Source organism: Cyrtonyx montezumae, unplaced genomic scaffold (genome assembly GCF_038088225.1).
Source record: "Cyrtonyx montezumae isolate F1298 unplaced genomic scaffold, pur_monq_1.0 scaffold_10, whole genome shotgun sequence".
Lineage (NCBI taxonomy): Eukaryota > Metazoa > Chordata > Aves > Galliformes > Odontophoridae > Cyrtonyx > Cyrtonyx montezumae.
In genome coordinates, this window is record NW_027071826.1 from 14,405,388 (window position 1) to 14,432,911 (window position 27,524).

Genomic DNA, 27,524 nt, shown 5'->3' on the forward strand with positions numbered 1-27,524 from the left:
ACTCCCCAAAGCCAGTGCAGACCGAGGGAAGAAGAAGAGTCTGAATGCAAGTATCTGCCCATTCTCTGTCCAGAGAGCTTCATAAGCATAAACCTTCCTCAGTTCTGTGAGGAAAGACAAATGTGGAAATTCAGAGAAGTTGCATTGGATAGGGCCATAGAGGATCAGTAGCAGGCTGCAGTGCAGGCTTTGCTGAGTGACAATCAAAGGACCATTTCTGGGGGTCTTCTGAGTTCAGCCGTGCAAGCAGGTGGCACAGATTAATGCCCACAGTAACAGGCCTTTTAATAACCTTTGTACATATGAATGCAAATAAGGCCTCGGGTACTCAACTACTGTGAAAGACACTTTGAAGGACTGAGTCTCCAGATTCTTCTCTGTTTCATGAGCTCTATTTGGGAATAGTTTTGTAGTCAGCAATTATTAATTTAAATTGCAGGCAAGACTGATGTGCATGTAAAATTTGAAGCTGTAATTGTGCTAGTCACAAATCCCTTTGTGGATAAATTTACTTTAAAGTTTATGTGGAGAATGTGCTCTTGTGGTTTACCTGCCACCTCTCTCATACACATACATGTTCCATGCACACTTCTGTAAGCATACTGGTGTGCTTCTGCTGCATAACCTCTTGCTTAAAACGTGAACAAATTACATCTTCCAGTCACAAGTAATCCAAATTATTCTTGATAATACACGCCTGTAGAATAACTTATAGATGAAAATTCACATGAAAGCTATCCCCTTTGAATTAACTGCTCTCTTGAAGATACCAGCAGAGTTGTGTTGTACAGTTCAGATGAAGCTAGCAGGCACAAGTCTGTCTTATCAGTCCTTTAACATAGGCAGGCCGTAATCTACATTGTAATAACAGAACTGTATCCAGAACAGCTTCAGCACAGGGCTAAACAAGCTGAGCTTGTTTTTCTAAGGTAAAGATTTAGTACTTAAAATAGTGATTCCCCATTTATTCCTCCACTGTCACACATTTTAAGGAACTGCACCAATGTGAAACAAAGAACTAGGTGCTTTAGAGTAGGGGAACTTCTGCTGTACATAGGATTTGAATTATGAAAGAAGTTTCTATTTGTTTCTCCTTCGTGTCACCAGTTCTCTGAAGTTTGGTGGACTTAGACCCAGAAATGACATTTTTTGCACTTACAAGACTGTTTCAGAGTCTGTTAGTAACGTGTCTTTTTCCTCTGTAGCTGGATAAAATCGAAGGAGTATTTGAGCGGCCAGATGACGACGTCATCCGGGAAATCTCTAAGGCACTGAGGCAAGCTCTGGGAGTTTCCCTCTTTGGAATCGATATCATCATTAACAATCAGACCGGGCAGCATGCAGTCATTGATATAAATGCATTCCCAGGTGAGAAAGGCATTTCTGCTCATACTATGGAGAAGCCGTGCAGTGTGTGCTCAGTGTGAAGTTTTGCTGCCAGTGTCTCATATAATTATTTCTCAAGTGAGGAAAGGGAGAGCAGCATGCAGAATTCTACCAAAATCAGACAGTGTTTAATCTAACAAGGACAAAAGCCTCATCTGGATATGGAATGTGCTGCTGAAACAGTAGTTTTTGGAGATACAGTCAAAGATTAGTGGCCAGCTGTAATGGAGGTTTCATGCTGTTGCTCAGTAACTGAATCACAGGGCTGCGTGCTGGGGCTTGAACTTTCTAGGTCTGTCTCTCATTCTGGAAATGAGGAGAGAAATAATGCATTCTATTTTAAGAGAGCCTCTAAGATTATTTTTCTCCAGACTCTGTACCATTTAAAGTGTTGAGGGGGCGGAAGTAGCAAACTGTTCCCTTGAAAATCTCTTCCTGTGCAAATTGATTCCCGCGCGGAAACATGTTTTGTGCAAAAGCAACACCAGGAATCTCAGGAAGATAATAAAACTGCACATGCAGAATTGCTGCTATGAAGTTTTAAATATCCTTGTGGGCTATCGTATGTGGATCCTGGAATAAAACAATAGAATGCACAGGTGAAAATTTGCCTATTTTTTTAGTGCACCGTATGCCTTGGAATCATCTAAACAAAATTCTTGACCACTGAAATTGTTAGAAGTTACAAGCATGTGTAACAGGAGCCAGTAATGCTTTGTCACTTATGCTAGATTTGGTAGCCTAACATAGGGAAAGATTATATAATCTCTGATGCTGTTTTACATGGAATTTTTCTCTTTGAAAATATCGTATCATTACCCAGACTGTCTTTGTTTATTTTCAGAGACATAGGCAGGCTGTTACATGGTTTGCTTAACCTGTCATCGAATTTTTAGTATGACTGAGGTATCTTTACATATAGAAGTCTTGCCCTAAATCACCGATCTTCTTTATCTTTCAATCCAAGTCCTCAATCCCAGTCCTCCCTATTGTGCCTCACCTGTCCGTGACTGGCTTCCTCTCAAAGCTCCAGGCCTGCTATTCACAGGTCACTTTGCTGCTTGGTTCTACCATGTGGTGTTGATGCAGTCTGCAAACTCATGAAAACAGTGTTCTGCCAAGAGCAGTGAAACAACCTAAATTAGGTGTCAGATGAAGCCAAATCAGTTTTATGAAAAGGTTTATATTTCAGTCACTGGATATTGAAATCAGTGGTGCAGGACATCTCTTTGCAATCATGCATTTTGCACTATTTTGCATCCTGTACTTTTAGGTGATTTTTTTATTCACAAATATTGTTTCAGATTTGGTGCTTTGCACAGACTGAACTACGTTTCTTCTGATTGAACTTCATTTCTTGAAACTTTTCATTAAGTCCAGACTAGGGGACAGCTCGTGGCAAATTTAGCAACTTACAGAGATATAATGTCTCCTTGTAGTGGCATCAGCTTGCAGAACTGCCTGCAGCCTTGTGCTCTGCAGTATGTCTATCCTAAAAGCAACAGTTTTTGATATTCAGTGCAAGTTCTGCATTTCAGTCTGCACAGTAATTGGCCTTTTAATAGACATCAACTTAATATTCCTTTCAAGATGCTTGAGAGCACAGGAAAGCTTCTTGTGCACAGTTCTACACTGTATTACACACAGGATTTTTTTTTTTATAGTGACCATGTGAGTAGTGAAGATAGCTACTGGCTTTATCACCATGGCACAGTGTGTTGAAAACTAGTTGGAGAAAGTCTAGAGGACAACAGCAGGGACAAGACGTATGGAAGAGAGAAGGCTCTCAGTAAACAAAGCAGTATTCAAATCTGTAAGAGGCAGCAGAACTGAGAGAGATGAGCTGCTCTTAAGGCTGCTGAGATCAGAGGTGATCTGTGAGGCTGCTGAGATCAGAGGAGAGGGAATGGAGTAAAATTTGGCAAAGTTTACATCTCACAGAGATGTATCCCTTTTGCTCAAAAGCACATTCAGCCCAGGCAGATGCATTTCCCTCTGTGGGCCAGTTTGATTCAAAGATGAGCAGCTGCAAGGACTGACTTCATCAATGGAGCCAGCTCTTTGTTAATGAGAAGCTGAAATTAAGCACTGCTCAAAGGATTCCCTGATGGGCTGTGTCAGCAGTGGGTTCAAACTGTGCAGTTCCTGGAAGGGCTTTCCACTTCTCTTCCACAAGTCATCCTGTCCTGGAAGGATTGCAGTAGAGCCAAATGGAAGCCAAGTTAGACGCTTTCGGGACCTGAAGTACTGCCACTTGGTGGTGTGGGAGAGGGAGAGGTGCCCTTTCAGGGGCATTTACATATTTACAGCCTCCTTCATGGAGCTCAGGCTGCATCTTGGGACCAGGCCTGACCAAAGTCTTGTCCAGCTGCCTTAGAGGCTTGGCTTCCTTTGTCTGTTCTCTTTCACGTCTAACCAGCTTGGAGCTCAATTGAACTCACCACTCTATGGATGTCATATTGAGATTAATTTAACATTAGAATTTAGAGCAGATGTACCTGGAGGAGGATGTTATTTGTTATCTTCATTTAGCATTAGTGACACTTTGGAAAGATGTTAACGATAAATGTCTAAAAGCCCTATTGTGTGTCCTGTTATATAGAAAACTGTCTGAGTTATATTTAGCTGTAGTTACCAGCTGAGATATTTAACTGTAGTTCTGTCATGTAGCATGTGAGTTTTATGCTTGTCTGACCTCAGGTAACAGAGAAGAGGCTCCATGCAGCCTTACTGTTGCATCACAGCAGCTGCTTGTAGCAGGCTATGAGCTATCCAATTCTCTTTGCCCAAGGGAAGATGCGGAAAACCAGGGTATGTGTCAGCTAAAAGTCAGGAGTGTAGCATCTGTAACACTAGCTTAAAAGGGTTTCTGGACACTTAGTGGCTCTGCAAAGCTCGGGTAGTCAGGGTGCTTGTTTTCAGTGGATTTTCTGGATGGACTTCCTTCTTATCCATGCTCTGACTGAGAACACTGGAGTATATTTTCATCATGGCAAAATAAAGACCTCACACAGACAGGTATTTCCATACTGATTTCAGAGGCTTATGCGAAGGTAGAGCTAGCAGCAGCATGGTCCATACAGCTTGTGTTTTAGGTGTGGAAAACTTGGGTCCCCTGATTCATGAGCCCCGACTTTGTTACCAGTGATTTCTGAAGCTATAATTTAAGTTACCCTTCTTGATGCCTTATTGCTACAGCACAGTGATGTCCCACAGTTGTTGTTTTGAAAGACGTGCAGCAGCAGCCAGGGAACAGGGTGAGCCAGTATCCACAGTTTGCAGCCATCTCCATCTTGTGGATCAGGAGCTGAGACACACTGGTCACTCATACTCCCTTCCCTGTATTTTTTATACTTTTTTTTTTTTTTTTTTTTTTTTTTTTTTCTGTATGAATTTTCTTCTCAGTGACCAAGCTGGCATAGAGGGAAGTTTGCCTGAAATGTATAGCTTCCTTACACTGTAACATCTGCTGATGCCAGGACCCTGTAACTGGCTGTCTTATTCCCATAAAATATTTAAAGCAACTTCTTTGTGAGTTTACCATGTGCCCTCAGAAAAGGCTGATTTGTTTTCAGCAAGCAGACATGAAGCCATCTAGGATCTATGGGTCTCCTCTCTGAATATTAAAGCTGTTTCTATGGAGATGGCTTATTCCCAGGGAGCCAGGAGCACTCTGAGTAGATTTCTAGGCTAATCCCATGCCTTTTACATAAGCAAGGAAGCATTACAAGCACCTCTGTCAGGGAGGTGAAGATCTTGTTCTGGCACCCATGGCCAACTGGAAGAGCCTCAGTGGTCCCCAGCTGATGGGTGGGTTATAGAGTGGGTCACTGGCCACTGGAAAGTTTTAAATGGCTAATTTAAGTTTGGTGAATTCGTGTAAGGGTTACAGGAAAACCAGGAGCTTATGTCGCACAGACCAGCAGGGATATCAGACCTGTTTGGGAGTACCTAAGAGAATTATGAGTGAGTGCAGTAAAATCCAAAGCGTTGTGGCAGCCTAAGTAAGAGTTAATTAGTTATGTGTGGGTTATAAATACCCCACAAAACCACCACATTTATCTCAAGGGTAAATTGTCCTCTTACCTTGTGTTTTTCAGGAAGCTGGTTTCTTATTGCCAAAGGAATTTGGCTTTCACAGGAGAAGGGAGATTCAAATTGAGTTATTTACAGCTCTTCTGCCATGAGCTCACATAACTTAATGTGTTCTAAAATGTGCATTTAGTCGTGGTCTGCAGTTCTGCTCTTGTGCTGATCTGTGTGAAGGTTTTCTATTCACATGGAACTTTTAAACTGCCATTTATTGCTTTATGTACTGCTCCTGTTTTAATATTAGGTCACCTTCAAAACACTTATGTAGACATTCAAAAACAGTTAACCTAGTCCATTTCATACACTAAATGTCGCATCAACTCTAAATACTAAATCAAATTGATACCAATTTCAGCTTATGCAATAGCAGCTGAGATCCATTCTAAGGCACTGTAGAGATGTGTCGCGTGTCTGATTCAGTTTTAAAATGAATGCAATAAAACCGTGTCTGTACCAGAGTGTTTAAAGTGAACCAAGAGCTCTGCGCTCCTGCCATCACGAAAAATGTAGTATGTCCTGGTATCTGACCATCTGTTTTAGCCAGGACAGTTGTTAAACCCTGCACCACGAATTGTCTGGAATCTCTTAACAAAGCCATGCAGAAAGGTGGTTTCAGTACTGCCCCCAAATCCTGCTGTTTCTACCCAGTGCTGTGTCACTGAAATATATTTAGTGTTCCTTGGCTGTTTTTTCAGACTTTGTTCATAGCAGGGGACATGTTTTAAGTGCCAAGTTAGGTTAGATTAGGCACACACTGTGTTGCTTCTTTCAGTCAGACTCTGCCTTTCTATAGGGGCAGGGCCTGCTGTGCTCCTCTTGTGGCTCCCCTAACTGAGAAGTTGCTGGGAAACTGTAAGAGATCTGAGCTTTAGAGCTAGTTTCTTGTTGCTGGCAGAGTGAGGACAGCCTAAGAGATAAAGTGGGAGAAGAACCATTCAGAGACCGTGCAGGAACTACTCAGCTGCATCGTCTTCCTCTTTGTTCTCCCCCTTTTCAGGTTACGAGGGCGTTTCCGAGTTTTTCACAGATCTCCTGAACCACATCGCCGCTGTCCTGCAGGGTCAGGCACCTGAGGTGACCCAGCTAAACCGCGGCAAGCTCCTGGCTGAGCAGAGCAGCGGGATCATGGACGAGCGGATATGCTGCGCGAGCACGGGCTGCCTCAGCGTCATGGGAAAAGACTCCTCCTGGATTGTGGAAAACGAGACCAACAGCTCAGTAAAACTGCAACACCAGAGACTAGGCTGCAACTCAGCAGTGTCCCCCAGCTTCCAGCAGCACTGTGTCGCCACGTTGGCCACTAAAGCTTCCTCCCAATAACTTGCCAATGCCATGGACTGAGGAAAAGCCACAGGGATACAAATCGTGGTCCCAGAACCAGAACCAGATCAGGCTCTAATAGTACAATTGCAAAAAAAAAAAAAAAAAAAAAAATTAAAAAAAACCACCCACCTTCCATTTGATTTAACCTGATTTGCTGATGAAATGGTCTGAAAAGGGGGGAGGGTGAGAAAGTGATTCAGATCCACTTCATCAGATTCCAATTACAAATCTGTAGTGAGTTTACACACGCGCGTGGGATTTAACACTAGACCTTTCATTGTGGGAGGGTTGCTCTTTTGTTTCTATTGTTCTTTGTAATCACTGGTGACCAGCATTTTAAAATCGGACCTCATGGTATCAAGGAGATAATAATGTCGAAGTGGAATGTATAAATGTAACAGTGCTAGAGATTTTTTGCCTAAAATATTCCCATTCCTTTTTCCAGGTAGGCCATTGCAAAAGAAAGCTCAGAATACTTCAGTATCGCTAAACCAAATCTCTTGCAGCACTGTCAGGGTGCTGACAGGGAGCTTGCTGTGAGCCACAGCACTTTGATGGGACCGAGCACGCCGGTTGTTAAGGGCTCAGTACGGAGCAGCTGCCCCACGTCCTGCTTCTCAGCTTCACCCCAGGCCTCCTTGCTTTAGTCACCAGCAGCTTCTGGCTGCACTCGCCAGCAGTGAAATGTGTCTGATCCAGGCAGTCTGGAGGCTGAAATAGGGGTGCGGGTAGTTAAGTTGTGTGATTTAGTTGATGAAATAACATTCTTTCCATCATCTTCCAGGAGAGCAGCTCATCTCTGAGCAGAGAATTTGGTTCTCCCTACATTGCACTTGTGAGGATTCTGGGACAGCTCTGCCAAAAGGTCCTCCAACCAGGGCCACACATTCTCCTTACAGCAGTACACCTGGTCTGGGTGTAACACAGTTGCTGCCTTCCACAGATCCAAGGTGCTGCATTTTTTTTTTCCTTTTGCAAATTGAATATAAGCAGATGAGTACCTTTGTGTGAGACAGCAGTATGCAGCAGTTCTATCTAGCGTACTGTGCTCCAGGCTGCCAGGTGAGGCTGTCAGAGTGCTTCATGCTATCTGTAAGCAGTAGCACAGCCACGTTCTGCCTCTGGAGATGTGCAGTAAACCTGCAGTGTTCACCTGCTGTTGCACCTCCTAGCATGGCAGCATCTTCTGCTGCTGAGCATTCCTGCAGCTTTTGCCAATTCTGAACACTAAACTGGAAGCACCCAACTCTATCAGTGCTGAGAACGTAGACACTATTTTGGTAGACTAAGTGGCCTTTTCTTCCCCATATAAGCCCTAAAATGCATTTAAGAGGGGTGGTGGTAAGAAAATGTCCTTAGTTCACCTCCTAGCTTTTAGGTGTGGTAGTCTCCAGCTTTCTACAGTGGGTATCTGTAAAGCACCCATCACTGCAGCATTTAATGCCAGTTTGTTGGTATCCTGCATTAGATCAAAAGGAAATGTGTTACCACTCAAAAGGAAATAATCTAGAGCTTAAAGCTTGGGCAGACCACGGAGAGAGCAGTGAACTGTGTAGAAAGTGTCACCATCCTAACCTGGTGGTATAGGTCCTGGAGGGGAAGGCATTCCGAAGAGCGTTGCATAGCAGTTATTTTACACAAGCTCATTTTAATCTGAGAGAGATTGGGTTTGTTCCCCAAGTGCCACCCCAGGGAGATTTCTGTAGCTGGGATTGCATTTCTGGGGACAGTCTACACAGGAGAGGAGGGCCTCTTGAGTGTGGTATCTGTAGAACTCCAGGGTGCACATAATACAGTATAAATAAATGCTCTTCTGTTCAGACCAGCCCCGAGCTGGGCTGTCTTGGCAATCCCTGTGTGCTTCGAGGCTGCTGAACCCCACACTGAGTGCAGCTTGCTGGCCTGGGTCGTAGCAGTGTGAGTGAGTGAGATGTTCATAGGTGTGGGTTTATACGAGTATTCACGATAGACCAAACCTTTCATAAAGCCGTGAATGAAACAGAATTGACATCTACAGTGTGAGGTTTGTTTTTGTTTGTTGAAAATAAAAGAAGTGTTTTTATGTTACGTGCGTAACAAAAGATACCCTCAGGAAGGAATTTGCCAGTGCTTATTTTTGTATGGTACTTTCTTGTAACCAGCTGGTGGAGTGTTTGTAGACTTGCCTTTTGCTCCCTTAATTATGGCTCGGGGTTGTTTTGTTTTGATTTATCTTGTTTTTAATTCGGTGTTGGGGAAGAAGCGATGGTGTTAAAACTGGGTTAGTTAACTCAAGACCTTTCAAACTAAGTATGTTTACATGAATCTGAGTGTCGGATCCAATTGAAATGTCTGTATGCTGTTTCCTAGTTAGAACATCAGATGAGAATTTTATTTTCCTGGCTGCCTTCTGAATTTTGGTTGGCCTATTTTGCACTGCTTTATTTCTCCAAAATAAACTACTGAAATATAATTGTGCATTTTAAACTTGTTTACAAATGATTGTTAAAAGTTTATTTTGTAATTCTCTGAAGGCTTACAGAAATGCTATATTTAAATATTACTCCAGACCTTGGCTGTAACTAGAGAAGAAGTTTAGGTCATTGGTGTGATCAGTGACATTTTTCCCATAGTCTGTAATTTATTTCTTATTTATCAAATGTGTCTGTATCACTTTAATTGACCAGGTGCAGATATGCAAGTACCTGTTGTGATGTGGCATTATGATTGAGTTTTCTCATAAATTACCATGCAATTGCTGTACTGCTATATTTCCTTGCAGAAATTATTGTTGTGGCTCGTGGATTAGAATGTTGCCCAGTCACACAGGCAAATCAGGAGACCAGTTTCTAAAAGCCAAAACTGTAAACTACCAAGTGTCCAGTCAAACATTACTGTGAAACATTCGAGCGCACGAACGCTATTAAGCCTGTGCTAAAGTGCTTTTCTGAATTGCTGCCTCATTTGATAAGTTTAAGATAGCTTTGATTTAAGATAAGCTTCACAGTAATTTAGTTCATGATCTATAGTTTATTTGTTTTTGTTTTTTAAAGTAAGGAAATGTAGTAATGTTAGACCATACCATAATACCCTCGCTCTTAAAATTGCAGACAATCTGAGGGAGATTTTCCATAATGTCTTGTTTGAATTCTCTTGTTGTGGATTAGAAAAGGTTTTGCTGTGTTTTCAGAGGCATAGCTATTGCTGCTGTGTTGATTGGAGCAATTAAGTTAAAATGATGTGGTCACCAGTTAGCTTTCTGTTCTGCTTCACTGTTACCGGTATCCACAAGATCTCCATTAGTTTGGCTGGAATGTCTCCAGGTTTACTGTCAGCGTGAGGGAGATTTGACTGTGATTTCCACTGTAATTATGTAGTTGACTTTGATAGATGAAGATATCCCCTATAGAAGAGAACTTAAATGGTATTATTCGTGCCCGTAATGCAGAGCTGTCACCATCATCCTCTCCCTGTAGCTGATATTGCCATGTTACATTGGGTTTGATGTGACTGTCTCAGGGCATTTGGGTCATGCAGAAAACCCAGTGCAGAAATGCAGCCTGACCACGTATGCCAGTGCTGACATGCTTAGCCTGCAGCTGTTCTGCCTTTGGTAACCACATGTCTGGCTCTTCCAGACCTATTCACACCACTGGAATGAGAAATTTGCTTAGAGATCCCCATTTGGAATGTGACAGTGTTTGTGCAGAGGAGTCTGCAACAGCTTATTCGGATGAGAACCATCAGCTTCATTTGCTGTCCTCCTGATGAGTACAAACCAAGAGCCGCATTCTGGGGCCCTGGGAGAGGAGGGAAGTCAGGAGGATGGCTCAAGCTGAGGGCTGATGCGGCACAGCACAGCCCAAGGGCAACTGAATGCAGGTGGCCAGAGGTGCTTGAATTGACCGACCAGAAAAAGAGCAAAACAAAGGAAAGTGGGAACTTTTGTTTCCGTCCAACAAATTCCAGGCTTAGCAGCTCTGAAGCTAATGCAGGTTTCCCAAAGTTTTGGTGCGGCAGCAGTGACCTTGGTCAGACTTCTTCTCGCTCACTTGGAGCCTTACCTTCCAGAGTGGTGCAGAACATCTTCGGGTTTGGTTTGTTAGTGCATAGAGTCTATTTTGAGTTTGTAGCCGTCTCCCCATGTGCACACTGCAGGAGTTCACTTGCATTACTCCACTAACTTTCATTTCCTCCCTCCTTCCGGTCAGAGATGTATTGATTTTTGTATTCAGTATACAATTACTTTATGGTGTTGCAACCGTGTGCTTCGTAATAGCAGGATGTGAAAATGCTTCGTGTAGATTAAAATATTTCCTTCAATATAATGTCCTCTGGCTCTCATGTGTGGCACAGGCGTTGATGATTTTATTTGTAATATTGCTTTAATACCTATTTCAGAGGAATGTAACCTCCAGAAAAGTACTTTCCATATCTTCACTACCTTTCCTTCCCCTGTTCACTCTGTGTGGACCCAGGCCACCAAAAGTTGAGCTTTCGACAGGGTGGGTCCCGCGTCCTCTGTGGATTCTGTCACGTTTACATGACCATGCTAATTGCTAAAGACTGTTGAAGTTTGAGAGGTTCCGGGTGCAGGTGAAAGTGTTAAGAGTGATAGTTCCTCAGCAACACAGGCACGATAGGATCTGTAACAAGCAAAGGCTCCAAAGTGTTCTTGCTGTGTGTGCCGGGGACTGCTGGGGTCTGGTCCATCCATTCTCTGTCAGTGCATTTTCCCTGTGGAAGAAAAAAGTTATCTTTTCTAAGAAAACATACTCTATGATGAAGAAGAAAGGTGAGAAGAGGTAGGTGGAGATTGGGGTTTAAGTCCTGGCCAGGGCACACTGCGATACCAATGGGCCAGGAGTTGGCTCCGTTATTCTTTCTAGCAACCTGGGGAGATGTTTTCTCTCCAATTTTCTCACCCTGGATCCACTGGGGCTGATGCCAGCAGTTGCCCACGGGCCGTGAGCTCAGTAGACACTGGCCTTGCCCAGCGTGCCTGGAGTTTGCAGAGGGCTCCCCGAGTGTTATGAAGTTCTGATTGATGGCCTGGAAACCTCTTGAAACTCAAGAAATAGCTGGAACAGTGAAGGGAGTTTGTGAAATCCGGGTCTTCCTCTTCTTTTTAAAGAAACCCACTTTTTATTTCCTCCTTCATTCTTTACACAGTAGTTTTTTAGATATAAATTATTTTAACATTTTTTTGTGTGAAAAGTCATATATACATATATAAATTTATTAAAAGGTTGAGCATATGTTGAGTATAAAATAGTGACTTCTTTGTTTCGGATGTTAGCAGCCCCTAAAAATAAGTTGTTTATCCTCTTGTAAAGTCAGTGCTGTAAAAAAATAAATAAATAAAAGCTGTATTAGATGTATCTTTTATTATTTATTTCTCATGCAGTATGTGATACGGCTTTGTGTATACCTTTGTGAGAACTAAAATGCAGTCGTTCTTAAAATCAAGTAACAGTAGTTCCTTGGGATCCCAGCAGTTCTGAAACAAGTGGCTCTTCACATGTGGATCGTGTTGGATATTCTCCTTCACTCGCCAGCTGTGCTCCCCACTTAAGCATGGCTGAAGCCTGGGGACCATTCTTCATCTGTGCCAGGTTTCACAAGTTCGTCAATATCCAGGTTCAAATCCAGCTGTACAGTGTTAACACGTGTGTCTTGTGATTTGCTTCAGCCCTCTTCACTATGATTTCTGAAACGTAATTCCATTTTGTACTTAAATTTGTCTAGAATGATTTAAAAATAAAACCCTTAAAAATAAAAATCATGGTTTACTGTAAAAAAAATAGAAGTATTTGCTGCTCGGCATCTTACTTCAATTGCATGACTGATCAGATCTGACAATGGAGATGGTGCTTTCATCTAACAGCAGTGATTTTGATGGTAATATATTGTGGGTTTTTTTTTCTTTTGCCAAGCACCTGTGATGGACAATGTTTTGGTTTTAACAGTAAAGCAATATGCAGTAGGTATTGTGGCATTCTCTCTGTACTTGTTTTGAAGACAGAACTGTCCCTTTCCAACACATAATGAAAATAAATGCCTTATAACAAGTTTTACTTCGCCTTCTCTTTATGAGTGGGTAGGGGAGTGGTGGGAGCAGCTCAGTATGGGAAGCTTACTCAGTGTCATTGTTTGCAGTTAGTTACTTTGGGCTTATACCAGCTCTAGTGATGAACACGGCTGGTTAGAATCATAGAATGGCTTGGGTTGGAGGGGACCTTAAAGATTATCCAGTTTCCACCCCCTGCCACGTGCTGGCTGCCCCCCACCAGACCAGGCTGTCCAGTGCCCCTTCCAACCTGGCCTTCAACACCTCCAGCGATGGGGTGTCCACAGCTCCTCTGGGCAGCCTGTGCCACTGCCTCACTGCCCTCTGCGTAAAGAATTTATTCAGAACATGTAACTTATGGCTCCCTTCTTATAGTTTAAAGCTGTTCCCCCTTATTCTATCAAGGTTTTGTTGGTTTGGCTTTGATTTCTAAGACTAGTGGGAAGGGAAGTAGGCTATTTATATAATGACTGCGCAGCACATCTAGATGTCACTGGGATTCAGGCTGTTGCTGTGCTCAAGGATTTATTCCTAGTGCTGCCTTCTGGGCTGATCCTGATGGGGATAGGCTGATAAATCAAAACCTAGTGGGGTCTTTAACCAGGATTGTGTTTTGTCTAGTGCAGGAGTGATAGATGCCTCACCCAGCAGTATTAAGTTTTGCTAAGCAACGGGCAGGTTCAGGAAGTGGCCCCATGAAAACACTGCCTGCAGAGCAGCACTCTGTGTCAGATCCAAGGACAGAGCTGCTGCTGCGACTGGCAGCAAGCATCTACCAGCTGGACAGGTGTCTTGCCCAGCCCTGAGCTCTGTCCTTCTCTTTGAAGAAAGTCTGTGGGTCCCAAACTTTTGCCTGGGCAGACAGTAAGGAGCCAATCATCCCAGCTCAAGTTCTCACCCAACACTTGGGCTCCTCAGCCCTGTGAGCCATGCAAGACTGTGCTGAAGCTGGGAGGGTCACCAGAGTGGGTGGTAGTGAGGGGATGCAGCCCACTGACACTGAAGTCGGCAAAGAAAGCAAGGAGCCCACCGTGATTTTATTTTTCCTTAGATAAATTTTTTTTATATAGAATATATTACAGTCAGAGTTCTCAGCTTTTAATCAAAAGGTAACAAGTTATTGCAGTTTTACCCAGCGAAACTACCGGTGGGAGGAGAGCTTCCTAGAGAGCCCTCCTGTATCTTAAAAAACAGAAGGGAGGGGGGGGAATAAAAATAAAAATAAAGAAAAGAAAGAGAGAAAATACAGGTGTAGGTCACACTTCTTGGCTACGGTGGCCCGGTGGGGCAGGTGGACATCCGTAGGGGACAGAGGAGCATGGGGGCAAGAAGCGGTGATGGGCACAACACTACTGCGAGGGAGGCGGGCCTGGCGCTGTGGGCCGACATCCGAGGCGCGCTGCTTCTGCTCATCGTACTCGGCATGAGACTGGGAATGGAGACCACGGTGGGGAGAGGCTGCAGCCAGCCCTCAGCCCCGCCTCAGCTCGTGCAGCTTGTGGGCCACTCGCTCCAGTTCAGCCTCGATGGCAGCCAGGCTCTCCAGCTCCTGGTCCTGCAATGAGAGCAGAAATGGAGCAACGGGGAGCAAGAGAGGTGGGAAAGGTGGCTTGGAGCCATGCCACCGATTTGGCAGCAATGGAAGTTATGGGTGCATTCCCTCCGACCCTGACAGTGCACGTGGAGGCATTTGGGACATCTGGACATCCTGACATTTTCAAGAGCAGCGGGATAGACCTGCTCCATACAACATTCACTGCTTTTGACCAAGAAGGATGAGGTGCTCCCAGAGCTGCTGTCAGCTCTTCAGGGTAGGAGGAAGCAGCCTTTTTTGGGGGAGAGGCCTAAAAACCCACTCTCCCACCACTGTTGTTCCTGGTTTGCCTCCTCAGGAGGTGTGACACTGCTTATCCTACACCTGAGGTTGGGACAGACTTGACTGTCCCACGACTTGAAGGGTTTTAGACCCAGGCTAGTTACTGCGTCCAGAGTGGGCCAGCACAGTGCTCCTGTCACATTTCTAAATCTCTCTAGGGCAAGGAATATTTTTGAGCTAATTACTAAATCTAGGAAAGAAACAAAGGCACAGGCAAGTGGAAACCTCAATAATACCTAAGTCTGAAAAACTAAAAGATCACCAAACATCTCCTTAATGTCACAGATAACCAATACGAGCTGCATAACACTAAGATATCACCCTTATCTCCCATTAACACAGTTTGGATTCCCAAATAATAACCAGACAGGACTTATTCTTAAGCCTGTGTACACCAACCTCTGTTCTCCTGTTAGCACTGCCTTCCTCATCCTTCTTTTCTTCAGGCATAGGAGCAAGCGGAAATCCTTCACTGCTGTCCTCCTTTGAGTGATGCTTCCACGACCTTCTCACATCTTCCTCTGGGCTACTGAAGTCGTACTTGTGAGACCTGAATGCCATTTTCATGGACCTGTCTGGGTCTTCTCCACTGTCATTTTCCTCCATGCGCTTCTTTGATGTCAGCTGCTTGGCCAGCTCATCCATTTTGTTCCACCTTTTGGAGTCTTCCCACTCCCTGGAGGATTCATCCTCCATCTCCTCGCTTTTGGCATCTCTGGACTGGAACGTGTCCTCCTCTGCCTGCATTCCCTCATCCTCCAGGTGATGCCTTCCTCGTCTCAGTACACGTGGCTGCTCTTCCTCCTCCTCAGAGCTCTGCTCATCCTTGCCAAATCCCAAAGCATCATCATTACCTGAAAGAGCATAATACACAGCGGTGAGCACAAGCTTTAACCTGGTTGAGCTCCACCTTTGAACCAAGACTTCAGAGGTGATGAAAGGTGACTTAGTCCCCATTTTCCCAGGATTCTGGGATATCCACTCTCAAATCACAGTCTCAGTAATGAGGACTGGAGTCAGCAATCAAAGTCACAGAGGATGTTCAAGGAAAGGCAAGGAATTGTCCCCAGGTGACAAGCGAGCAGAATGCAGCAAGGCAGCTGCAGTGTCCGTGCTACTCACATGCATATGCCCATGGTTCAGGTGCTCAGGGGTTCTGGGTAGCTGCCACTGAGGGTATTTCTGTAAACCTGATAAGCACCTGCCTGAACTTTTAGGGCCTAAAGCCTCTTATCAGCTTGTCTGAGCACCCTCAGCTCACCCTGGGTAGGTAACAGCACAACCATCTGAGATACATACCATCATCTTCCTGCATCTCCTCGGCCTCCCCGTCCTCCTCAGCTAAATCAAGTAACCTCTCTGCTTCGGTAGGATCCTCCTCTCCAGGGGCATCTTCACCATCATCCTCCTGCTCCACGTGCTCCTCCACTGCTGCCTCTTTGCTGTGCCTGGACGACTGCTCTCCCTCCTCTTCAAGCTCAAGGCTGTTCCTGGGTCCTCTGCGCTGCTCCTCTCCTTCCTCTTGCTGCTGCTGCTCATCCTCACCCAGATCTTTGTCAATATGGTTGTTCAAAGCTGCTTCTCCCTTGCCATCCTCTGCATCCTTGATGTCGTTGCTCTCTGCTTCCTCCTGGTCCTCCGTCTCACCAGGGCTGGCATCCTGCAGCCTAGGTTCCCTCACCTCCAGGCTATTTTTTCTTTCTTCTCTCACATCTTCCTTTTGCTGGGTTTTCTGTGCTGCCAGCTCAGCCAGGGACAGCTCAGCTGTGGGCTGCTCCTCCTCAGGGTGCTGTTGTGCCACATCTGCAGAGAAGAGCAAGAAGCAACACCTCTCTTAGCTCATTTCACAAACAGAGGTGAAAAACTATCGCACCCCTCATGGGCATCTCCTCCTCCCAACACAATGAGAGCAAGGTAACCCTTCCTCCTGCAGCACCACACACCTCCAGATGGGCCAAATGTGCAGGGACCATAACCTAACGTCTTACAAAGAAGGCTGTGAGACAGGCCCACATTGCTCTTGTATCTCTTTCAGGACAGGGATTCCCTGGCCATGACTCATCCTAAGTATGCAGCGAGGTGGAGGGAACCACTGTCAGGTTGGTAACTTGAACGTCACTGGTTACTGCACTACCGCTCAGAAATCCCATGCAAACACAGGATTGCTGGTACGTGTCACACCCAAGGAGGGAGGCCTGGATGAGGAGCAGATGGACACACCAAGGCTGGCAGAAAGAACATCTTCGTTTACAGCCTGCCTGGGTTCCCCGGGGGGAGGTTGACACTGACCTCTTTGCTTGTTCTCATCATTCTGGCTTTCAAGGACCTCAGAAAGTTCATCTTCAAAGCCACTGTTTTTCTTTTGCTGATGAGTTCTCTCATTGGCACCTGCGTCAGGTAACAAAAGGTAGCACCCTCTGTACTTTCAGCACATACAGATAGCAAAATAGCTGTGCTCTTTATAATTCTACGCAATAGACAAATCTGCCAAAGGGGAGCTGCAAGATGTGGGATGCATGAACCAACTGCGGTAACAAAGCCAGCATCAAAAACATTATCTGCAGGAATGAAAAGGTCTCTGTGAAAACAGAGAGGCAATGTTGCTAGGAAAACAGCAATACTGATGGAGAACTAGGGAATAGGAGATGCTGAACCGCAGCACAGAGCGGCCAACAAAACACTTATAGGAGTACAGAAGGGTAATAATTGCCTTCCTTCAGATGCTGCCCACGCACCTGAGGAGCCTCTGTGCCCTACCATGTGGTGATGGGACCCTTCTCCATCAGTGCTGGCTTCATGAAGGCATCTGAATGCAGCTCAAGCTCAAGGACAGAGCATGGGACCACTGCACAGTTGTCCTGGCAAGCAGTGCTCCCCAGGCAGCCCCATCCTAATGGGATCTGTGTACTCAGTAATCCATGCCTAACCAAGCTCACACCCTGCTTCTACAAATTAACTCAAAGGCCAGAGACAGTGCTGCTGGCTCAGCTATCTCTGACCTTACAGGGCCAGGGCTGCAGGGTGTGGACTCTTCAGGCTGATCAGGAACAGCTGAAGGCAGCACACAGGAGAGCGAGGAAAGGACCTTTGTTTCTCCCCCAGGTTCCCGCTCAGTCACTGATCAGTTAGTGAGAGCCCAGGTTACCTCATTACAAAATGGTGTGATGGGCTCAAGTCTAGGAAATAGAAGAGCAAGCAGGAGCTGTTGTGTTGCATACAGTGTGGATGGCAGTTGAACACACCCCACACAACCTGGTCTGCCTGGGCAGCAACCCAGTGCACAGAAGATGCTCGGATCTCTTTCTTCTGGATCATCAGAGCACCTCTGGAGCCCAGCTAGGTCACTGCCTGCTGTCCTCACACAGTAGGATTTAGGCAAGGACCAACCCATTGCTTTGGGAACTACATGGAGCTCTCTCCTAACCTTCACATGCATTTTCCCTCCAATTTCTCCCTGCTGCCTCTGTGGCTTCCCCACTCCAAAGGCAATCTGGTGGCAGTGACTCCCAGCCACCTCTGGCTGCTGTGTCACCAGGGAGCAGGGCACGAGGATGCCCTGGCACAAGGACCGCCAGCTGGGTAGCCCATGCAGAAGGAGAAGGCAGGCAGGCAGCTGCAGCCTCAGCTGGACCACCTGGCTGGGATCCTCACCAGCTTTGAATGTGCCTTGCCTGCAACCTGCAATCCGTGCTGGGGACCTGTGAATAGTTTTCTCCCACACCAAAAACGTGCATACTGTCTAGGAAAGCTCTATATGGCCACCAAGTTACACTGCAGGTGATTTAAGTCATGATACATACTGGAGTTACTGTAAGAAAAGTTTCCCTACACTTGCAGTGTCCACTGGAAATCCTGGAACTATGTTCCCTACGGCACATTTTTATCATGTTGAATTAACATAAAATAAAATTACAAGAATTGTATAAGGAACCACAACTGATGAAATCTATCTTCCCAAACAACTGTAGTAAAACTGTACCTTGAGCCGCAATTTCCTGAAGTTCCTTCAGTAAATTTTGGTGGCGAAGGATAGAAATGATCCGTTCATCTGCAACACGAGAGACTTGGTACAGAAAGTGATCAAAGACAAATTTCCACCACCCTTAGGAAATACAGAAGTACTCTGAATACCATCTCCATCCTCGTTTACTCCTTCCTGTCCCCTGGCCTGATTTGCTGCCTCATCTCTCGGCTCTGTGCCTGGAAGGAAGGAGGCTCAGTGGGGTGACCATGAGGATGGTGAAAGCGTTGGAGACTCCTTTCCAGTTGCCAGAGTATGCATCAGGCTGGGCCACGGAAGCAAGACCCTGCTTCTCTCTCTGCCTGATCCCCGCTTACTGATACCCAGAATTAAATTTACATCTTTACCTCCTCTGAGTGTCTCTAGGCATTCCTCACTGATCGGCAGTGGGTTTGGCTTTGATAAAGTGTCAGAGATGACCTCCACAATGCATTTCATAACCTAGAAAGAGACAAAATACAAACTAAAGCACTGCTTCTTTGATTACTTACTTTTCTTTCTTTTTCTTTTTTTCTTAAATCTATGTGTTATCTAGGCTGAAATGCAGCAGATGATGGCACAGATCCTTTTGCCTTCCTGGTGGAGTCAGAACAGAACGTTCGGTTCCCATTTTTCCTAACACAAGAACAGAAGGTGCTTCCCGAAACTGAGAATTGAGCAAATGACACATGGCAATACAAAGAGCTACTCTGACACAAGGTACACTTCATCTGAGGATCTCAGACTCCAGCCCGCCCCATAGGCTGCACACAAGGAGTGATGAAAGAGAAATTCAGTAGATGCATACTCAAACTCACTGTTTTTAAAGTCAGCGTGCCTCAACTTGCAACTCATAAAAGAACTCAGTGGGAGGCCATAGAGTGTAACAAGTGTTCATAGCTATTCAAGGACTGAGGAGGACATTCTGCTTAGGCTGAAGCCAGGCACAGAGAGTGAGGAAAAACAAATCATAATCCCAAATGCAATCGAGAAATGCTGCTCTAAAGGCCTAAAGAAGGGCAACCTACTCTGCAGAAGTTCTTGACATCCTGGATGAACTCATCTCATATAGACTGGAGGAACTGAACATGGGGTCAGGTCATCTAAAGGCAAGGAAGTTCCCACACATTTACTACTGCCTGAGGCAGCTTCCCAGTCTGGACAGATGCTGAGTCTGCCCTCTGCAGAGCCCTTTTCTTCAGCGTATAATGAGAAGGCATCATTTCTGTCATCCCCACTCTGGCCTAGCTCTTCATGCAGACAGCCACCCAGTGCTGCATGGCTGGGGAATCTGATGGTTTCTGCAGGCAGCCCTAAGGATCTTCACCTCCCTCACAAGGTGCCATTCTCAGGAGAGAAGAGCACTGTAGCTGCAGTAGAAATTAGACACCAGCCAGCAATTCCCAGTCAGCTACAGTGTCGCTCATTCAAGCAATCGGATATCTTTATTGACCAGCCAGAATGGGCAAATTTTCATCCTGTATAAGGACAGAATTCTGCTTTCTCAGGATACAGACAAAATCTTGAACTCTTTATCTATTTGGACATTTTGAGGGGATATATTGCTGAATTTAAAATGTTGCAGGAAAGATGTAATAAAAAGATAGTAGGATAATTTCTCTGGTATCATTCTCCTATACCACAAGAAGCCCATTAATATTGATTTTAGATGACCTAGTGACACTTCAATCTACCATTAAATAGAAGAAGAAGAAAAAACACAACAGATTCTGAGACTTCCTTTCTGCATTTCCCAATCTTAGGCAGTTGCTTGTCATTACAAATAAGAGCCTGGCCCAATGAAACACCCTGTACAAGATTCCTGAAGATTTCTAAAATTATTCCAGGTGTCATTGTCAAAGCACAAAGAAGTGCAACAACCACTACAGGTATATGGCAGCTCCACCAAGAAATAATATAACTTAATGAAATGAGGAACTCAGTCATCCCAACACTTTGCAGAACTTTTTGTAAGATCAAATCTTGCAGAGTAAGGTTTCACAAGGTCATGACAGAACAGCCTATACCAGGAAATGATGGAGAGCCTTTCCAAAATCATAGAATGGCTTAGCCTGGAGGGGATCTAAAAGATCATCTAGCTCCCACTCCCTGGCTGCCCCCCACCAAATCAGGCTCCCCAGGGCCCCATCCAACGTGGCCTTAAACACTTCCAGGAATATCGCACCAGTACTTCTCTGGGAAGCCTGTGCCAGGGCCTCACCACCCTCTGAGTAAAGAATTTCTACCTAACATCTAACCTACATCTCCCCTCTTTTAGTTTAAAGCAATTCCCCTTGTCCCATCAATGTCAGACTGAGTAAAACAAAACAAAACTCCATGCCAGTCCCCCTCTTGCCTGTAAGCTCCTTTAAAATTTAAAAGAATGAATTAACCCAGTAGAGAAATTCAGACTGAAATTTTCACATAATTGTCCTCTAACTGTGAGCATGTAACTAATCCTTAAGAGTTTGTCATGCCGTCCCTTCACAGAAATTTTCACAGGAACACAACTTTTCTAGAAAAGACTTCACATTTGAACTCTACTATGCTCAGGCCCTTTCTGAAATGTATGCCTACGACTGAGAAATACTGCCTTTTGAATGTAAGAGCAGGCATATGTCAGAGGTTCTGTAACTTCTGCAGTCATGTTCAACTCCCTTGGTGCAAGGAAAGCCTAGGTATTCTTTGAGTTTTCTCTCAGATCAAACCCACATCAGTGCAGCACCCAAGGAAAGGGCAGGCCTGGGACATAATCCTTCCTTGGGGGAAGATTTCCATGGAGTTGCATTAGTTTTTGTAAAAAGTAAATGTAGCTTACTGGGACTTGCCATGTTTTACAGATAAAGCATACTGAGGAATGGATTTCTCAAGGAAAATTCTGGAATTCACAGATTTTCCCACATAATGCCCAACAAGCATCCTGCTGTGCCCCAGCCCACTTTAAGGGGAAAGCATCTGCCTGAGCCTCCTTTCTCAGTGCTCGGCCTGAAGCAGGCACCCAATGGCTCAGCCCTAGGAAGGGCTAAGCAGGCTAAAGGTCTTAGCTGGCAACAGCTCTTCAGGCCCAGGTGCATCTGACAGGAGATGAGGGAGTTTCTCATGGCACTATGAAAATAACAGTGAGCAGAGACCATACTATAGAATGTGTGTCTGAGAGTGACATGAGTATGCTCTCTCCTAATTCTCCCTGCAGAAAATCCCTATGCAGATTGAAGATTTCAGGAAACAAAGAGGTTTGGGAAGCAGAGGAGAAAGGGCTGGTGTTTGCTTTCTGTACATTGGCTCCTGCAGGGGTCTTAATTTGGGCAGTAAAGAGATCAACTCATCTGAATAACTACAGGTATTATAACATCAGGAAGGAGATGGGAGGATTCTGCTGCATATCAACACAGGCAAACACACCTATCCAAGCATTCAGCTGCCAAAAGCCAGTTAGGAGTGCACATAGGTGTGAAGTACACCAGAGATATGCATGGATGTAGGCACAAAAAGAAGGCTGTAAAGGTCAGTCAAGTCACACACAGCTTGTATCCATTCAGACAGAACGAGTAGTAGCTGAGGACAGATCGGCACACTGAGAGTATCCAGTTGCCTATTTTTCAGGCATGTAGAGAAGTAACACGACATACATACAAAGGCAGGCAGATGTATACACGCCCCCAAACACACACAGTCCCATTCCTGAATCATATCTTCCCCCCTACTCTCCCCTGAGTCACCTCCTGTTGGAAGCTTTGAAAAGCTGGGAGTAGGAGGACCAGAAAGGGTCATACCCAACCTCCATGCCCAACCTCACCATGCCCAAGTACCCAAAAGTGGAATTGCAAAGGGTAAATCCTGGTAGGAAGGCAGTTGGGGAGGATGGATCCTGATATGGGGAATTCTCATTCAAATCCCCCCCAGCTGTCACTTCCTACAGGGTGTTTCAGTAGGAGCAGCCAGGTAAGTGAAGGTTAGACATCACATCCTTCAGCTTTGCTCCCCTATTCTACTACAGACTTAGTCTTACCTTAGTGTCCCCTTTATTCATTTCATTTGTCACAGGAAGGGAGATAGCTGCAAAATGAGGAGAGGGCAAAAAGAAAGAGCTCATTATTCCCTGCCTCTGGGAGACAAGCATAGAAATCCCATCCTGCTAAAAATGGGAGTGGTGCAGGAGGTGGGAATCTTCCCCTCATGGAAGTGGTCCCTGGGTGTGCACCTTGTGCCTCCCCCCTATGAGGGAAGGGAAGGGAAGGGAAGGGAAGGGAAGGGAAGGGAAGGGAAGGGAAGGGAAGGGAAGGGAAGGGAAGGGAAGGGAAGGGAAGGGAAGGGAAGGGAAGGGAAGGGAAGGGAAGGGAAGGGAAGGGAAGGGAGCCTGGTGACTGGCACAGGGGACAAGCAGGGCTCGGTGCGGCCCCCGGGCAGTGACCTTGCGGCAGCCGCTGTCCGCGGTGCTGAAGCGGCCTCGGCCGTCTCTGTCCGAGGTGCTCAGGGGCGTGCTGCAGGGATACGGAGCGGTGGGGGCGGCTCCGACCGCAGTGCTGTGGGGCCCCGGAGCGGGGGAGGGGGCGCGGAGCTCGCTCAGCCCCTCTTACCTGGCACGACCAGCAGCAGGACGGCGAGAAGTCTCGTGCTCATGGTGCTGGCGGGGTGCGGGGAAGAAGACGAACAGAGCCTTAGTCTGGCCCTTGAGAGTTAGGCGAGGTGCTGGAGGGAGACCAGCACTGTGTCTGCGCCAGTGTCCTGGCTAAAGATCCTAGACGGGCACTGCAGCAACCGGCTCCTATATATATGTCAGCCCCTCGGAAATGGCGTCAGGAGGAAGCCACCTCCTCCTTTCCCGCCTCCCCTCTCACACAGCCTGCCCATCAACTTCTACCACCTGCCGAGTATTGGATGAGCAGCCACACTCCAGGACCCTACACAGCTGCCCTGATTCCCCTGGCTGCCTGGGAAAAATGTTCCAGTAGCAAGATGTCAGGTTCCAGTTGCTCCATCTTCTTCACATGCAGCGGGAGCAGGATGATTATGAAGTGTATTTCCAAGAAAGTGATAAGGGTGAGATGCATCTCAGCCAACAATGGCCATTACAAGCAGCTCTAAATACGTTTTCCTTTTTGTACATACCAGTAGTCACATGTAAGAAAGGCATTCTGTTTATTCCAGCAAGCACAGCCAGCTGTAGATGGATTTGCCCATTTGTGGTGCCCTTGACTTCCACTGACCACAGAGAGAACCTAGATGAATAGCTTAGAATAGATGTTGACATTTTCAGATGGCTGATAGATGTCTCCACAAAAGATAGGTGTGCCCAGAAGACCGGACAGTAGCCAGAGAACTGGTCACCATAAAGCCAGTTTGCCAGTCGAGACAACATGTCCCAGCTAATTTATGAAAGTAGTAGAATAGCAAAGGGCTAATCAGCTGAAGTTGCTGAGGCTGTTGCTCAGCTACTGTGATTCTGTGAGCAAATTTTAATACACTGATATCCTTTGTTTAGTACTTAACAACAAACTCTAACATCACACTATACTCTCACTGAGCACTTGCAAAGTTGGATTAACCAAGATTACGTGATCACAGGACAAAGGAGGGAGAGGAAATAATGAATTGGACCATTCTCTTAGTCAGAAGCATTACTATACCCCTGGCAAAATGGCTGTTTATTCTTTGGATGTGACAACTATCAGAGCTGCCCTTTGAATCTCTTTTGAAAGTAACTTCAATGTTTCTTTAGGAAATGGTCAGAGGTTTATTCCCTCTAATGTGCACCCCTGACACTCAGTGTCAGGGGTTAACGTTATGCAAGGGATTATTATCCCTAGAGCAATTTCAGAGGTCAGAAAAGCCCAAAACTTTTATTAGAAAATCAAGTTCAGAAAAGTGCACTACCCCGTTACACTCACTGAAGAGCCCCACAGTCAAAGAGAAAGTGAGAACATACTTGTTCTAAGATGACAAAAACTGTTCTACAAGACCAGAGAGTACATGCATTTCCAGAATGTGCACGGAAATGTGTTCCCATATGAATGTTTAATGTCCTCTAATATCTGATCCATGACTCAAAAGGCAGATTTAGAATATAGAAGCCCACTCATATGTAACCAAAGTTCCCCTTAACTGTTGCAGTTTCTGTTTAACAGCAGAGAAAATGAATTGATCTTCTGAACAGAGTTTTGTGGATGACATTGACTGATGGTTATATGTTTATAAGACCATGAAATGAGCACCCATGACATTCTTTTTGTATGGGGAACTTGAATCCTCCAGGAACAACAGTCATCCTTTCTGTATGTGTGTGCATTTATTTACATACTTGGATTTATTAATTAATTTATTATTTATTGTCATATTCAAAGGCCTTACACTTCTTCGGGGTACACCAGAGCATTTTAGTCTCTGATTATAAAATACTGAACATTATTAAGCTCGTTAATTCCTATATATTTCTAACAGAGAAACAGATGGATCTGTTTATCAGGCTATATTTACCTAGTCAATATTTACTTATCCTTACACATAAATATTGATCTTATTAGGACTATAAATTATCTCAGTTCTAACCAAGTTGCTAATACAAAGCCTTTTTTTTCCCTGGGGCCCCTTTTTTGATAAATATAGTAGAATATGCATGTGACTATGACTATACATTTTCCTCTCCCAAGCTGCAGTCTTGTATCCTTTAAGCTTGCTGCAATGGAGAAACTAAATATTTTCCAGGTATGGCATGAGTTTTCCCACTGTAGTAGGAGGCTGGATATTAATTTTACTCTTTATTGCTCCAGGGTAATGGATATGAAACTGTTAATCCAGCAATCAGTACTTCTGCTATTGGAATTTGTCTCATTAGGCACAGCTATATTAGGAACAGTCAAAGTAATACATATCAGGGAAAGAATTATGTCAAAGAGCAAAAGTGATCAAATAAAAAGTTGGAAGGTATTCTGCCACTCAGAGAAATGCAATGCCAGACACACACTTCAAGAGAAGAGCAGGTTTGTGAATGTCTGAAGTAGTTGGTATTTTAGTATATGGAGAACAGGAGTAGGTCCTTAGTGGCTGGTAGTGATGATGGTAGGCATTTCTGACCAATTGCTGTCTTATATAAAAGGCTGTTTAAGTCTGTAGAGAGAAATAAGTATTTTCCTTGTAGCTGTCTGATTTCTGGTACACGATGTGTGGTGAGAATATGGAGAGCTATATGCCATTACCTGCCTACAGTCACTGGCATAGTATGTGCAGATAGGCAGGGTGATGAGTTATCATGATAGGAAAAGGATATTTACCCTGCCAGCCTGGAAGGTGATTTGAGAAGACAATGTCCGAATGGAGAGAAGTAGACAACCAGTGCTACAACATCATCCATGCTCTGGGCTGAGCGAACAAGAGGACAATCCAAAAAGCCATATTGGTATATGAACATCTTCATATGAAAAATATCATTTGGCACGAACACTGTTCTCAGTCAACACATAAGATCTGTCTCTTTACCTAGAATTTAAGAAATAAAGCCAAAGATCTGGGGCATGGCTCACTCTGAGAAGTTTTGAAAGCTTAGTTCTCTAATTTCTTGGCTGAAACTGGAGTAAGAATTCACCCTTCTCTGTTACTTGGAAGTACTGACACCACATTTCAGGCTGTGATTTTACAAATCTGGAAACTGAGGCAGTGAAACAGTAAAAAGTGTCATTTTGACAGAGTTTGAAGCCAAGGCAAAGCTATTACCTACACCTGGGCCAAACTTAGCAAAAAAATAACAATTACACTCTTGTATATGAAATCAATCGATAACAAAGTGAAAATCTGAATGGAATCTCACTGACAAATTAGTAGCAAGGCCTATTAAAAACTCCACATCACATCTGCCCTACATTAGTCAGCTATACTCACCTCTCACTTCCCTGATACAAGCCACCCTTGTCTGCCTGTAAATAGAAACAAGCTTCAAAGCTCAGATTGCTGTTGTGAGTATCCATATACACTGTTAAAAGGCAGTCCACTCTTTCCAGGTCAGAGGCAAACTAATGTAGATTTACTTTGTTCTTCTTCTAGGCTTTGATTGCACCAACCTGAAATTAATTAATTTTCCTGTTCAAAGTTTTACTTGCACACAATCAGCAAAGCCCAACACTGTGCTCAAAGCTAACAGTGGCTGCTGCTCTGCCTACCTGTTTCCATCCTTGCCTGGCATAAAGAGCTCTCACTGGTGCAGATGAATTATGTTCTCTATTGAGAGAAGAGACTTCTCCATAGCAATCAGAGAATACCATCTAGGCACTCTTAAAAAGAGCTTAGATTTCAATATAGTTTTTCTTAACAGCATTCAAACACCAGTACTTTGGTCAGTATTTCCAACACTTACAGCAAGACCTTACTTATTCCTGTAAGCCCAAGTGAATCAATAAGTCAAGCTGGAAATGGGGGTTCTCCCCATCCAAAATAATCTCCAATAGCCTCCTCAGGAAATTACTGATTATTCACATGGATATGATTTTATTTGACTTGTGACAGTGAAGTTTGTGTCACACTAATGTAAATATTAAGGAACTGAAAATGATTTTCTAGTTCTAGAATGGTTTTCTACAACTTTATGAGAAGACCATTGATATTACTTAATGTTTACTTATCTCCAGAGTAAGAGACAGATAGTCCTATTTACTGTCCTCAGGCACTGACAAGGTTTATGAGAATTAGTGATTCCAAAAAGGCATCAGAGTTAATTAGTTATAGGGTTTGATTTTCTATTTATTTGTCTGTTAACTTAAAATAGAAGGTAAAAACTGCTCCTTAAATGGAAAACATGGAATTATAGATTT

The 27,524-nt window shown here is 44.6% G+C and overlaps 2 protein-coding genes across 2 annotated transcripts in view; one reads left to right on the forward strand and one right to left on the reverse strand.

Annotated features, from left to right (window-relative positions):
• The window catches only part of ITPK1 (inositol-tetrakisphosphate 1-kinase), a 125,839-nt gene extending 118,765 nt beyond the window's left edge, over positions 1-7,074 (forward strand). Inside the window, exons 9-10 of the mRNA XM_065751316.1 lie at positions 1,206-1,368; positions 6,476-7,074. Of these exons, the coding sequence (XP_065607388.1) occupies positions 1,206-1,368; positions 6,476-6,798 (486 nt within the window). The 3' untranslated portion in view covers positions 6,799-7,074. The remainder of the gene's footprint in view (positions 1-1,205; positions 1,369-6,475) is intronic.
• Positions 7,075-13,865: 6,791 nt separating this feature from the next.
• Positions 13,866-23,455, reverse strand: CHGA (chromogranin A). The gene is made up of 8 exons (XM_065750834.1): positions 23,304-23,455; positions 22,736-22,782; positions 19,095-19,188; positions 18,706-18,774; positions 17,016-17,114; positions 16,026-16,529; positions 15,126-15,580; positions 13,866-14,405 (listed from the first exon to the last, which is right to left on the reverse strand). Exons 1-8 carry the CDS (start codon positions 23,344-23,346, stop codon positions 14,322-14,324), a joined length of 1,395 nt encoding a protein of 464 aa, XP_065606906.1. The 5' UTR covers positions 23,347-23,455; the 3' UTR covers positions 13,866-14,321.
• Between the last annotated feature and the right edge of the window lie 4,069 nt (positions 23,456-27,524).

Coding starts and splice junctions, on each gene's coding strand:
- CHGA (XM_065750834.1), bottom strand. CDS start 23,346: ATGAGCACGAGACTTCTCGCCGTCCTGCTGCTGGTCGTGCCAG. Junction 18,775..19,094: donor CCTAGAGACACTCAGAGGAG/GTAAAGATGTAA, acceptor CTCGTGTTGCAG/ATGAACGGATCATTTCTATC. Junction 16,530..17,015: donor TGATGAGAACAAGCAAAGAG/GTCAGTGTCAAC, acceptor TCTTCTCTGCAG/ATGTGGCACAACAGCACCCT.